The following is a 13,468-nucleotide window of genomic DNA, read 5'->3' as shown; positions in this document are numbered from 1 at the left end:
ATTTTGAAGTCGTGTTCTTAGATGACACTAAGTCTTCTATTTTGATGAAACACGATGTAAATAAAAGGAGGAAGTGTGGGCTTTGGCTCCCTTTTTCCGAGGTTCCTGACCGTGGCCACTAAGCCCCGTCACTGTGAGCCTTTGGGGCCTGGGACAGAGAGAGGGGCCGAGGAACAGAGCTGCGCTGGAGTTTGTGTGGGGCCGGGACCCAGCGTGGGTCTTCTCTTCAGGAGCTGTCTTTTGTCGCAGTCGTCTATGGCCACGCCTCAGCGGTGTAGTCCAAAGTGTGTCTCCCCTGGCGCCGGGGTATCTCTCCGTCCAGTCAGGCTGACAGTTAGAGTAACCAGCAGATCACTTCAGCTGGAATCTTACCATTAAGGAGGGACCAGCTCGAGTCCTAATGCCAAATGGGCTTTTGTGTGGTTTTCATTATATATTTTATCTCATATTAATAGTGCTGCCGGCTCAGATTGGTTTGAATTATTCTTTGTTTTTAATGTTTTTATGTTTAGCTGCCTTATATACAGAATATTGCTGGGTTATATGGGGGGGTGGTTTTGGGTTGGTTTTTCTTGTTTTGTTTTATTTTGAGACAAGATCTTTCCAAGTAACCCAGTCTGACCTTGAGCCAAGGCTCTCCCACCTCAGTTTCCTGACTGCTGTGAATTATAGATGTAAATCTCCATCCTCAGCTCCTGTAGTTTGATCTCTTGCTTTGTGATGTCTCTTTGATCTCCATGGTATTTTGTTCACTTACCTGTTGCAGCGTGGATCCAATTTCGTCTTTTCTTAAACATCCTAATAGCTCCCTAAACAAATCTGGCATTATACCAGGCTGAGCAATGGCTACTATTACTTAGTATTATTTTATATCATCTAAGAATATAGAATTGGGTGCCAGACTGATGTGTGCAAATGACTCAAACGGCAAGAGAAACTGGTAGTACTTCTCTTGGGGACACATGGTGAAAACCTGAAATGGCTCCATTGGCTGGATATTTCTGAAGCAAGCCCTGTTAGGGCTTCTCCTCCAAAACTGTGTTTTACCTAGATTTAAAATGCTGTCTCAGCATTCTCCTTAGGCATGTCCAAATTCACACACACACACACACACACACACACACACACACACACACACACACACAGGTTGGGAAGTGGGGGAGGAGCATGAGAGAGCGTAAACCAGAAGAACAGAGATAAAGATGTCAAGGAAGCGTGCTTGCTGTATGTCCTAAATGTCTCTGCAGTCGAATGCACTGACTCTGACTTCCTAGGTTCGCACACAGTCCCAGTTCACATAGGTCTAACCGATCACTTTCCCCTGAGGTGTTCCGACTCTTAGATAGTTGAACAGGCTGGAGAGTTCTTCCCTTAGCCGAGTGCCTGGTAGCCTGTCTCTGAAGACAAGAAAGCCTTTCAGAGGGTGATAGAATCTTCGTCATCTTTCCCTCACATGCCTTCAATTTCTGTCCTACACACAGAATAAATGCAACACTGATGGTCTGTCAGGGAAAATATAGGAAAATGCCTTTTGCTTTGTTTTGTTTTTGGAGCAGAGTTTCTCTGTGTAACAGCCCTGGCTCTCTTAGAACTCACTCTGTACACTAGGCTGGCCTTGACCACACTGAGATCTAGCTGCCTCTGTCTCCTGAGTGGCAAATGCCTTTTAAATAAGAGAATACAGGTTGTGTTTGCTTTTATTGTACACTTGGCTGGGTTTCTCTGTTGTGTCTGTCCCAGGGCAAGGTGTGGCTGATCGACTTTAACCCTTTTGGGGAGGTCACAGACTCTCTGCTGTTTACTTGGGAAGAGCTAACGTCGGAGAACAATCTGCGAGGCGACGACAGTGAGGCGGACGCTCTGGAGCAGGTAAGGCCCCACTTCCGCCTGCTCACCGCACCCTTGCCTGTGCAGTCAGGACCTGGACCACTAGGAAGGGACTGGAGATGGAGCTTTGCCAGTCCTTCCCTCCTGTCACAGTGTTAAACTGGGTGTCCTTGCGGCTCAGTCCTTACCCGGAAAGCTGAGTGTTCTGTTTATTCTAAACCTTCACCCTCACAGCGTCACCTCTGCCTTCATGGCGACTGTCCTGGGCAGCTTTCCTCTCCGTTGGCCCCCGGCTGGTCCCACTTCTCTAGGCTCCTCTCTCTTCCAGCCGCTGTTCCTCTCAGCAGATCCTTTCAGTTCCTCTCGAAAGCAGAGACTGCTTAGCGCAGTTGTCTGCAGAGCTGACCCCTGCCTGCCCTCCTGAGCCTTGAGCTGTCTGGTTTTCAGCCTCCTTTCTGTCCGCTCCTGTCCATTGGGGTTCAGCCAGTTCTTGCAGATCCCATCCTAATTTCTTTTTTTTTTTATTAACTCACACTCTTCCCTTCTCCCATCTTCACAGTTAGCCTTTCTTTAAATAAATTTGTATTACCTTTTTCTACCCTTAAACTTATATTAGATGCTTGCCTATGGAGCTGTAGGCAAAGTTAATGGTTGCCAGGAGAGGAAGAGTCATATTGAGTGGTAGCTGCAGTTAAGTTGCCCTTGTTCAAGTAAAGACCCTCCCGGCCATGCTCACGCTCAGCCAGGACCCTGAGTAAGTCCAGCTGTAAGCGCTTCTGAGCTGTGTCTCACGGCGGCCCACATCCCGAGTCTCTTACGACCTGCCCTCCTCACTTTGTCAGCTCTTTCCTCAGTCCTGTGGCAGCCGGCTTCCATCCTACCTCTCTGTAGACCCTGCCCTGCAAGGACCCTAAGTAACTTTTGATCCCTGGTGAGGGACACACAGCTCTTCTCTTAGTGACATGCCAAGCAGGCGCCTTCTTGCTCTTACACCACTGCTTCTCCTGAGAGACTCACACTCTGTCTCTGCTTCTCTGGCTTCTTTGCCTTCACGAGGAGTGTGTCGTACTCGCTCATCTTTCCTTTACTTTCATGGTTCCTCTGTCCTGGGCCGTCTTCGGCCCTTCCTTTGCACCTCTGCGTCAGATCAGCGCTCAGCCTGATGCGGTCCTTGCCACACCATTTCCAGTACCTGCTGATGTGCTGCGTCCTGCATTAGACTCAGGTTTCCGCAGGACGGGGTCTCTCCTATCCTTGGTGTCTGTGGGCCAGCACAGTGCCCTGCTCATGTTTGTCACGTCAACCAGTGAAGGGCTTTTGTCACTGTTGCTGTTTTAAAGGCAGCCATTGAATTGAGAGATGGGAAGAGGCCGTAAGCTAAGTAGGAAAGACAGAGTTGTTGAACAGAAGTGGTTTTACAGGATTAACCTCCGTGCACACTCTCTTATTCACCTGTGCACACTCTCTTGTTTACCTGTGCACACTCTCTTGTTTACCTGTGCACACTCTCTTATTCACCTGTGCACACTCTCTTGTTTACCTGTGCACACTCTCTTGTTTACCTGTGCACACTCTCTTGTTTACCTGTGCACACTCTCTTGTTTACCTGTGCACACTCTCTTGTTTACCTGTGCACACTCTCTTGTTTACCTGTGCACACTCTCTTGTTTACCTGTGCACACTCTCTTATTCACCTGTGCACACTCTCTTGTTTACCTGTGCACACTCTCTTATTTACCTGTGCACACTCTCTTGTTTACCTGTAAATTTAGAGGTTGGGACTGGACCGCACTTGGTTCTGGCTTCTTCCCCAGCATACGCCCTGCTTGTCCCTGGACCACAGGGACAAACACTTCCCTCTACTCTGGAAACCTAAGAAGCCCATCTCTGTGGGAAGTCTGTGCTCTAGCTGCCTCAGAGGCTGCTCTTAGCCCAGATGTCCCTAGCGAGGTCACCCTCATTGTTCATTCTCTTAGCACGTCGCACAGTTCTTCATGTCCATAGTCACCTCTCCCTGTGTGACACAGTCTAGCTCACGTTCCTACTCACGTACTGACCATCTGTCTCCCGTCCCACCACTTACTCCCTATTCCCAGAACAAAGTCCAGCAAACTGCCAATGACGCTTGCCAGGTGACTGGTTTATCTGTAAGATGTGGCTGCTTTCTAGGGCTTCCTGGTCCCAACGTTTTCTAGTTCCCGTTTCGTCTTCCTCTGCTGGACACCAACCATCCTCCCCTAGATAACTTTGGGTCTTGTTTTCTTCCTGCTCTGGTGCAGACGAGAACAATGGCATTGAAATTGTGCGCTCATCATTCTTTTAGTCTGGAAAATAGACCTTCAAAAACAAAATGACAGACTTTCCTGTTTTCTGTTTGCAAAGGATTCTCCAGCCTTCCGTTGTACAAACAGTGAAGTCACGGTCCAGCCCAGCCCCTATCTGAGCTACGGCCTGCCCAAGGACTTCGTAGACCTTTCCACCGGGGAAGATGCTCACAAGCTCATAGATTTTCTTAAGCTGGTAAAGTCCATGGAAGTGTATGACATCCTTCCAAGTTGGGGCCCCCTGGACCTTTACTTGATGGTCGTAGATTAAAGAGCCGCAGTGAAGGCGTTGGCCGCTTTCTGAGTATGAAGGGGTGGTTTGTCATTGGGATGACAGAGGCACTCTCACGGCACACGGTCACTTAGGAAGGCTGCATTCCACTGGCCCTGAAGTGTGCACGTTGTCACGAGGCCCGGAGAGCCCGTGTCTTCTGCTGCCACACGGTGATTGTGACTGGGCCTGTGTGTACCTGTGTGATAAGGATGCCCGAGGGCTGTCCTAGGGTGTCCAGATAATCAAGCTTTTTAGCCAGCTTATCAAGCTAGTTACAGATTTGTCTTTTCCATAATTTCTAGACCTTTAGAAAGTTTCACTTTCTGAAAGTAACAGTGGTCAGTTAGAATATGCTGCTTCAACATGTTCTTGGTTTCCTCTGACAGAAAAGAAATCAGCAAGAGGACGACTGAGCGCTGCTTGGAGAATAAGTCAAGAGGGAAACAGCTTTTCAGAAGCCTCATATAGAACACAACTTTCCAGTGACCCAAACTAGGTGCAGATGGGTGGGCAGTATGCAAAATCATCAGCTTTTATATTCGTGTATGTTTACCCGGAGAAAGATGGAGGACCTTTGGTACTTGTAAAAGAAATAACAATATAATAAATAGATCTTAAACACAAGGAAGCACACTGTGATGGTTTGTATATGCTTGGGCCAGGGAGTGGCACTATGAGGAGGTGTGGCCTGTTGGAGTAGGGGTGTCACTGTGGGTGTGGGCTTTAAGACCCTAGTCCTAGCTGCCTGGAAGTCAGTTTTCTCCTAGCTACCTTCAGCTAACTCTCAGCTCCTCCTGCACCATGCCTGCCTGGGTGCCACCATACTCCCACCTTGATGATAATGGACTGAAACTCTGAACCTCTGAACCTGTAAGCCAGCCCCAGTGAAATGTTGTTCTTATAAGAGTTGTCTTGGTCATGGCGTCTGCTCACGGCTACTATGCTAAGACACACACTGTTCTGAAAATAAAATAACTTTCTACGAAATACTTGCTCTATGGTTCATTCTGTTTAGATCTATCTATATTTCTCTGTTTTCATGTTTATACCTGCAAGGTAGGTGGTCACATTTATGATTTACAAAAATAGTAAGATACCATGAGAGGAGGACAAGAGCTTAACTGAAGTGTGAAGGGAGCTGGAAGTAGATGTCATATAAAGGGAGAGCAGATGTGAGCACTGAATGGAAGAAAGGGAGCAGCTGGGGTTGGGCGGGTTGGGGGGTTGGGAGATGGGGGTGGCCTCGGACACCTGGGAGGGGATGGCTGAGAGCAAAGCGTAATGATCCGTATGTATGATGATGCCGATGAAACGTGGGACGCTGTTGCTGACTAAAGGCGTATGGGTTGGTGAGAGCCTAATGACCTTAGTTTGACCCCCCGAAAGCCTTGAAGAGAAAACTGCCTTCTGCATGTGGTCTCTGAGTTCCCGAGTCCCTGCATTCACATCCACACCACGATGACACACAGACACAGTGAGCAAAACTTAAAATGAAATAAAATGGATTATTCTTTACTTTTCCATGTACAAGTAGAAATTAATTAGAATAGGAAATACGTTTCTCGACTTGAGAATTCCCCTATAATTTACCTTGAGTTTAACCACAGCTTGAGCCTAGAGCTACAAGGACAGGTAAGACATTTCTCACCATCAAGCTACTAAGACATCTTTCATATGTAACAACACATATTAGTGAAACTACCAGACTTAATTGTACTTTGGCTTTTTAAAAAATATATTGGACTCTGGAAGTCGATAGAGTTGCTTTTCTTAAAAGTCCATCATTTTAGTAATTCTTCCCTAAAGGAGCCCTCATCTGCTTTGGACTCACTGTCTGCCCAGGTGACTGGAAGGAAGAGACATTAGCTTCCCAGGCTGCCCGTCTAGTGTGCTGCCAAAAACTTTTGTAAGTATTGCAGGCGTGTCTCTGCATAAACAAGAATGCAAACCCCTTTCTGAGCACGTAGGACGTCACACATAAGGACTTAAAGGTTTTGTTGTTGTTTTGTTCTTTTGAGCTCAGCACATCAACCGCCTTTAAGAAATAATTCTTTGTGGTAAATGTGATTTGAAATGTTACAGGGTTTTTATTTTATTTTATTTTAATTTTTTAAATTTTTTTTTATTGTGCAGGGGCACCTCAACCATGGTAGAGGGAAATTAGTGTTAGTATTAGGAGTTAATTTGAATTTAGCTCTGGAAACTGGCTCTGTCCAATGGTGTCTTACTGGTTCAGAAATATATAAGGGAGATGGTTTGGTGGGTAAGAACACTTGCTGAAAGCATAAAGGACTAAGTAGTGTCAGGAGCCATCTCGTGAGGCCAAGGCTAGCGGGTGACTTCCTGGAGATGGCCCACCATTTTTTGCATGATAACAGGTAACAACAGGTAAGCTCTGAGAGGCAAGGCCCCAAGAGACTTCATCTCAGAGTGGCTTCTTGAGGCCAACATGCCTTTCCTGTCACTCTTAGGTAGCCTAAGGATTCCTGCACATCAGCCCACCGCATTGAGCAGACTTCCTGCAAACTGACGCAAAGACAAACTTTCGTGAATTAATGCTGTTTAGATGAATTACTGCTTTTGTAGAATTCCTGACGTGATTCAAGTAAGTTTTGGAAGGAAGTTTTAATGGTTTTAGTTGTTTTGCCAGAAATAAAGTTAGAATCAAATATAGAATGTGCTCATTTCTTATAAAATAGTAAGTAAAAGCTGCATAATAAGGAATACAATGAGCCTTCACAATCACACTTAAAAAGAGAAGTAGGCTCGAGACAAATTTGTAATCAAGGAAAAACATTCTAGGTCAGGTCCAAGGATGAAGCCACAGGTGTGCACTATGATAAAGCGAGGCTGTGTGAAACTGTTGCTTTGAACTTAGAATGAGCTTTGAACTCAATATCAACATCTCCTTGGTATAACATTTTATCTGTAAGGTAATTTTCTAAGAACTTTTGCCTATAAAAAGGACAGAGAAAATAAAGTGGTGACTTGGGGGACTCTGCCCTATCCATCCATCCATCCATCCATCCATCCATCCATCCATCCATCCATCTACCAAACCTAAATATGTGTGTCTATTTGTCTATATGTACATGTGTAGGTATATGTGTATATATGTATGTATGTGAGCATGCATGATTACTTGTGGAGTTGATTCAAACAGGTGGACAGGTGGTTGGGTCCAGCCAGAAAGTATGTATGTATGAATGTATATGTGTCTGTACATATTGTCTGTGTAAATGAATTTCTCTTTCTTTCCTTCCTTTTCTCTCCGGCTCACAAATAGTTAATGAGCCCAAGCTTCTTGCCAGGTCCTTGAACCACACACAGAGAAGGGAGCCCTACCAATTGAGCTTTTTTCCTTAATTCACATGGTGCTTTACCATGTGTTTATTACCAGAAGTCAATGGCTTTTGGCCTTAGGATGGCAAAGAGTTTTAAACAAAAGAAAAATTGCTAAAGATAATCAAACTTTGGCCTCTTCATTGACTCCATACCCCATTGCTGCCTTTCCTTGGGACCTTTTCATGGTGAGCAGGCCACCAGCAGAATAGACTCCTTAGCACCCATGTAAAACCCAGCATGAGGCTGTATTTGCCTGTTACTCATGGATTTGGAGCAAAGCCAGACAGATCCTGGGAGCTCATTGGCCTGCTAGCCTAACTGACGGCAAGCTCTGGGCCCAGAAGTACTATCTCACAGCAGCAGGCAGAGAGCAATGAAGGAAGTCACAACGTCCTATTCTGGTCTATTCTGGTAGATGCACAGGGTTACGCACACACTGGAGAGTGCATCACATACATCTGTACAACACACAGTCATGAGGAAAAAGTGCAGATGTGGAAGCCAGACTAGATGGCAAGATGGGTAAGTGTCATGGTCTCCGTACTGCCCAGAAGCTCTGCAGTCACCGACGGGACCAGAAGTGGCATGACAAACAGTATAAGAAAGCCCACTTGGGCACAGCCCTGAAGGCCAATCCGTTTGGGGGTACCTCTCACGCAAAGGGAATTGTGCTGGAAAAAGTAGGGGTTGAAGCCAAACAGCCAAATTCTGCCATCCGGAAGTGTGTCAGGGTACATACAGCTCATTAAGAACGGCAAGAAGATCACAGCGTTCGTGCCCAATGACGGTTGCTTGAACTTCATTGAGGAAAATGATGAAGTTCTGGTTGCTGGATTTGGTACGCAAAGGCCATGCCGTGGGTGATATTCCTGGAGTCCGCTTTTTTTAAGGTGGTTAAAGTAACCACTGTATCTCTTTGGCTCTGTACAAAGGCAAGAAGGAAAAGACCAAGATCATAAAATTTTGACAATGGAAACAGAATAATAAATTTTCATATCCAGAAAAAAAAAAAAAGACCCACGCAAAATATGCTGAAACATGAACAGTACGATTCTGGGTATAAAACACATTCAACTTTCACATCAATTTTCCTGATGAGGAAACTGGACTTTACCTCTTGTTTTGCTTTAAAATGTGTGTGTAGTTTCCTTAGTAAACTTAATGTGGCCAATAACCCTAATGTAAATGTTAAATACACGATAATGTCCAGGAGATCATCTGCATTCCAACACCTCTGCCTGCCTAAAAGTTAGTTTCAATTTAATTAATTGGTTACTTTTGAGTATCACGTAGCTCCGGTTAGCCTTGAACTCCCTGGATAGCCAAGACTGACTTTAATCTCCTCCTCCTCCTGACACTACTTCCTAAACACTGGGATTATAGATGTGTGCCCCGTTCCTGCCTGAAGGTTAGTTTTGAATTATCCTGCATTACTCTGATCTCTTCTTCCATTGAGGTGTCTGGTATGTGCTTGGATTTGGAACGTGAATGCACTGAGGTTCCAGAGATCTTGCTTCCTGAATGAAACAAGATCTACACAGTGCTGCTGGCTGTGGCATGCGCTGGGGCCTCCTGAATACAACAGACATTGCTAAAAGTTCAGTGTTAAGGTCTCCTTTTGATTTGCACTTTCGGAACTTATCAGACTTTCTACTTGGCCCCTTGTCATTTTGATGGCCAAGAGCAGTGTGTGATTTTACATGGTGGTGGTCTTATTTTTCACTTTTTCTTCGCTGTAAAGTGGGAAGGGAATCATAAGACATTTATAGATTTTAATGAGCTAGCAAGGTCCTGTCATGATTATCTCTCTAGACTATCCTACGAGCAACTTTTAAACAAACAAGAATTTGGAGGGCATAGGGATTTGAGAGATCACTTGGCCATTTCTTCACCTTGCTTGCCTTAAGCAAACAAAAAAACTGCTACCCAGAGTGAGCATGTCTAAAACCTTAATTGTGACAGAATCAGAGCAAACATTTATGTTCTAATAGTTTTCTGTAAAAAGTTTTAACCTTAATATTTTCCTACAGATGAGTTTCTGGCAGGACCAACTATTATTGTAGTGAGATTTCCAACAAAGACTTGTTTTTAAAAATCAATGTAAGTACAGATTCATTGCATACATATGAAGGAATTGAAGAATAAGAGAGAGAAAGAGAGAGAGAGCGCCTTGTGGGATAGGGCAATGTGGTTTCATGTTTACAGTTCACCAGGTTGATCTTGGGCAGTGGTAGAGCCATGTTTAGACATTTCAAAAATAAAGTTCCTGTGTAAACACAGATGTCTTGGCTTATAGAAAACCGTTTTTGATTGGCATATTAAAAAAGTAGAACACATAATGATTAACCACTTGATACACGATCAAGCACATTGTGCGCACACATTAAGAGGCTTGAGAAATAAAAATGTGAGACACAGTAGGGAAATGGAAGGTAAAAGTCTCCTGGTACAGAGCTGGGCAGTGAGTTTTATGAAGTAGCTCTTTCACATGTGACTTCTTTAGTCAGAGCGATCTGAAATAGAGCAACGACGCTTCTGAACACAAGGAAACGGGACTCGCGCAGAGACAGAGTACTGAGTTCTGTGTACTCAGTCATTCAGCAGATGCTTACTGGGTTGACGACTTTTAAGTGACAGGGGCAATACTTGGATGCCCCTATCTGTACGAACCCAACTAAAACAAACAACTAAACAGTTGACTGTGATAAACAGGGAACACAAATGAAGAATCAAAATGGACAGACATCTAATTTAATGAGAGGAGGAGCTAATAAGGCAGACTGGTCAGAAGAGAAAGCAGTCACAAGTACATCCCATGAGGAGCTGGGAAACGGGTAAAAGTGCTTGCTTTGCAAGTAAGAGCTGAGCTTGAATCCTTAGCACTCACAAAAATCAACATGGCGGCCTGCACCTCTAACCCCAGCACTGCGTAGGCATGGAGACAGGAGGATTCCCGGGGCTTGCTGGTTGCTAGCTGAGTCCTAGGTACATGAAAGACCCTTGAGGAATAAGGTGGAATGGGATGGAGTAAGGGCATCTGGTGTCCTCCTCTGATGTTTATAGGTGCAGATGGGCGCATGCGCAGAGACGTGATTAGATTCATGTTTCTGAACTGTTTTCCCGATTCTTATCTGGAAAGTAGGGTGGTGGGTTAGGTGAAGGCTATCTGCCAGATATCATGTTGTCACTCTGGTAACAACTGAGACTAAGGGAGAAAGATGGACAGTGAAACTAATAAGAAGGATGAAAGACTATAGGGTGCATAGATTGGGGTATGGTTTGTCCCCACCAAAACTCACACTGGGATTTGGTTTCTAATGTAGCATTGGTGAAAGGTAGGGCCTGTAGGAGGGATTCGTGTATTTCTGAAGAGACTTGACTGTTTCTCACAACAACCGATCGGTTTCTGGAGAGCAGGTCCGCTCTCTTGCCTCGCCCCTCTTCCATGCTCCCCCTTGACTCACCCTTGCTGCCTTGTCATGGTGGAGCATGAGGACCTTGTCAGATGTGGCTTTCTGAATCCGAATGTCCCAGTCTTCAGGACTGTGAATCCAAACACAGCCATTAGCGATTCGGTTGCAACAACGGAAGTGGATTTACGGGCTAAATGGAAGAGGAGAAGCCAGGACTGCTGCAGAGTGGGCAGGAGGCTGCCCTTAAGTTGTCTGGGTCTTAAATTGTTTCCAAATCCCATATGCTAAAAGAGTGGTTGGCAGCCTGTGGGAGATGGTAAAATCTCAGAAAGTAGGATGTAGTGGGTAGAAGTTAGATCATTTGGGGTATAAGGGGAATGTCAAGACAGTAGCTCCTCTCTGATTTCTATCTCCCCCATCTCTCTCTCTATCTCTTCCCCTACTTCCTCTCTCCCCCTCTCCTCTTTCTTAATACTGTGTGTGTTAGTGATGGGGTGTTTTTACCTAGATGTATGTGTATGCAGTGGCTGTGGAGTCCACAAGAGGGTGCTTATCCCCTGATCGAGTTACAGTTATAAGCTGCTAGAAACTGAATCCCAGCCCTCTGGAAGAGCAGCCATTTCTTTTAACCACCAAACCATCTCTCTAGCTCCTTGCCTCCTGCTCCCGAGTAATGAGGCTTCAGGTAAGTGCCACTTTTACCAGCTACTCTTTTCTCTTGTTGCTTCTCATAAGGTGGTGTTTGACTTCCTGAGGAGACATGAGCAAATGTCTGCTCATCTCAGATAGGGAGCGAACAAGCAACAGACGAAAGCCCCATGTGGTGAACAAATAGGGTTCATTCTCTATTTTGTTTTTGAAACAAGGTCTTTTTATTATGTAACTCTGGCTATCCTGGACCTTACTATGTAGACTAAGCTGGTCTTGAACTCACAGAGATCCACCTGCCTCTGCCTTCTGAGTGCAGGGATTCAAGGTATATATGCCTTTCTTTGGGTTATGTACAGAAAGAAGCATGCACAATTCAAGGCAGCTCCATCACTGAAAGCCCACACTTACCTGGGTGCTGACTCACAAAAGCTCTCTGCATGACCTGCAGGCAGCTCAAAGACTCCCTTCTCTCCCCAGCAATCCTCTGCACATATAGCCTAATGAAGAAAGGAGCTTTGTGAACCTTAAGTTTCAGGAACTTCCTGAGACTTGCAAATTATATTACTTTCTAGTCTTAACAACCTTCCCTGTGGGATTAAAATGTTTCAGTTCAGAGGTTGCTGCTACACCACCCAAGGTAAATGGCCTCCAGCATGCACTTCCACAGAGATGGGTCATAGACCCAAAAGCATAGGGCCCAGAAGCCATAGACTGAAATGTCTTAAATTCTGAGCCAAATAAGCCTTTCCCTTCTCCCCTCAGGTATTTTGTCATAGTAATAAAACGTGAATACAAACATGATTTTTATCCCTTTAAGATTGAGAAAAAACAAAGAAGCCAGGTGGTGGCATCACACACTTTTAATCCCAGCACTCGGGAGGTAGAGGCAGGCACATCTCAGAGTTTGAGGCTGCTTGGTCTACAGAGCTAGTTCCAGGATAGCCAGGGTTACACAAAGAAACCCTGTCTTAAAAACCAAAAAAGTAATAAAACAAATCAGTACATAAATAAAATAAAAATTTAAAAGGAAATAATGAGAGTGGAACCAGTTAGGAAAGGACATTAAGATTATTTTCTTGGGAACAATGATGTCAGTACTTATTGGGTAAAGATTTTACAAAATAGTGAAGTTTAAAAGGTAGATTGAATCAAATTTCCTAGCAGTCTAAAGTGGAACATAGGCTTGTGTTTAAATGTTTGGCCCATAGGGAGTGGCACTATTAGATGTGCCTATGTTGGTTTAGCCATGGCCTTGTTGGAGGAAATGTGTCTTTGTGGGGGAGGGCTTTGAGGTTTCTTACGGTCAAGCTATGCCCAGTCTCCTTCTGCTTCTGGTGGATTGAGATGCAGAACTCTCAGCTCCTTCTCAGCCCTATATCTGCTCAGATGTTGCCTTCTTTTCTACCATGGCAACAATAATAGACCAAACCTCTATTAAATGTAAGAGCCAGCCGCAATTAAATGTTTTCCCTTATAGCAGTGCTGTAGTCATGATGCCTCTCCCCCGAGGAGTGAAGCCCTAAGCCAACTGTAAGCAGGCAGCTGTGAGAACACTCCTTTGTCGTCCAGCTTTATTCTTCATTGTCATGGTTAAAACCATCACAGATAACTGGTTTGATTCTGAGAATGTCACT

The 13,468-nt window shown here is 44.9% G+C and overlaps 1 protein-coding gene and 1 pseudogene across 1 annotated transcript in view; both read left to right on the top strand.

The window, feature by feature from the left end:
- The window catches only part of Cdc123 (cell division cycle 123), a 42,516-nt gene extending 37,104 nt beyond the window's left edge, over nt 1–5,412 (top strand). Inside the window, exons 11-13 of the mRNA XM_032885029.1 lie at nt 1,741–1,869; nt 4,210–4,347; nt 4,812–5,412. Coding sequence (XP_032740920.1) covers nt 1,741–1,869; nt 4,210–4,347; nt 4,812–4,838 — 294 coding nt within the window. The 3' untranslated portion in view covers nt 4,839–5,412. The remainder of the gene's footprint in view (nt 1–1,740; nt 1,870–4,209; nt 4,348–4,811) is intronic.
- Nucleotides 5,413–8,288: 2,876 nt separating this feature from the next.
- On the top strand, nt 8,289–8,784 carry LOC116883812 (annotated as a pseudogene).
- Nucleotides 8,785–13,468: the final 4,684 nt, after the last annotated feature.

The sequence above is a fragment of the Rattus rattus genome, chromosome 14 (genome assembly GCF_011064425.1).
Source record: "Rattus rattus isolate New Zealand chromosome 14, Rrattus_CSIRO_v1, whole genome shotgun sequence".
NCBI classification, from domain to species: domain Eukaryota; kingdom Metazoa; phylum Chordata; class Mammalia; order Rodentia; family Muridae; genus Rattus; species Rattus rattus.
This window is presented reverse-complemented; position numbering and strand designations above follow the sequence as displayed.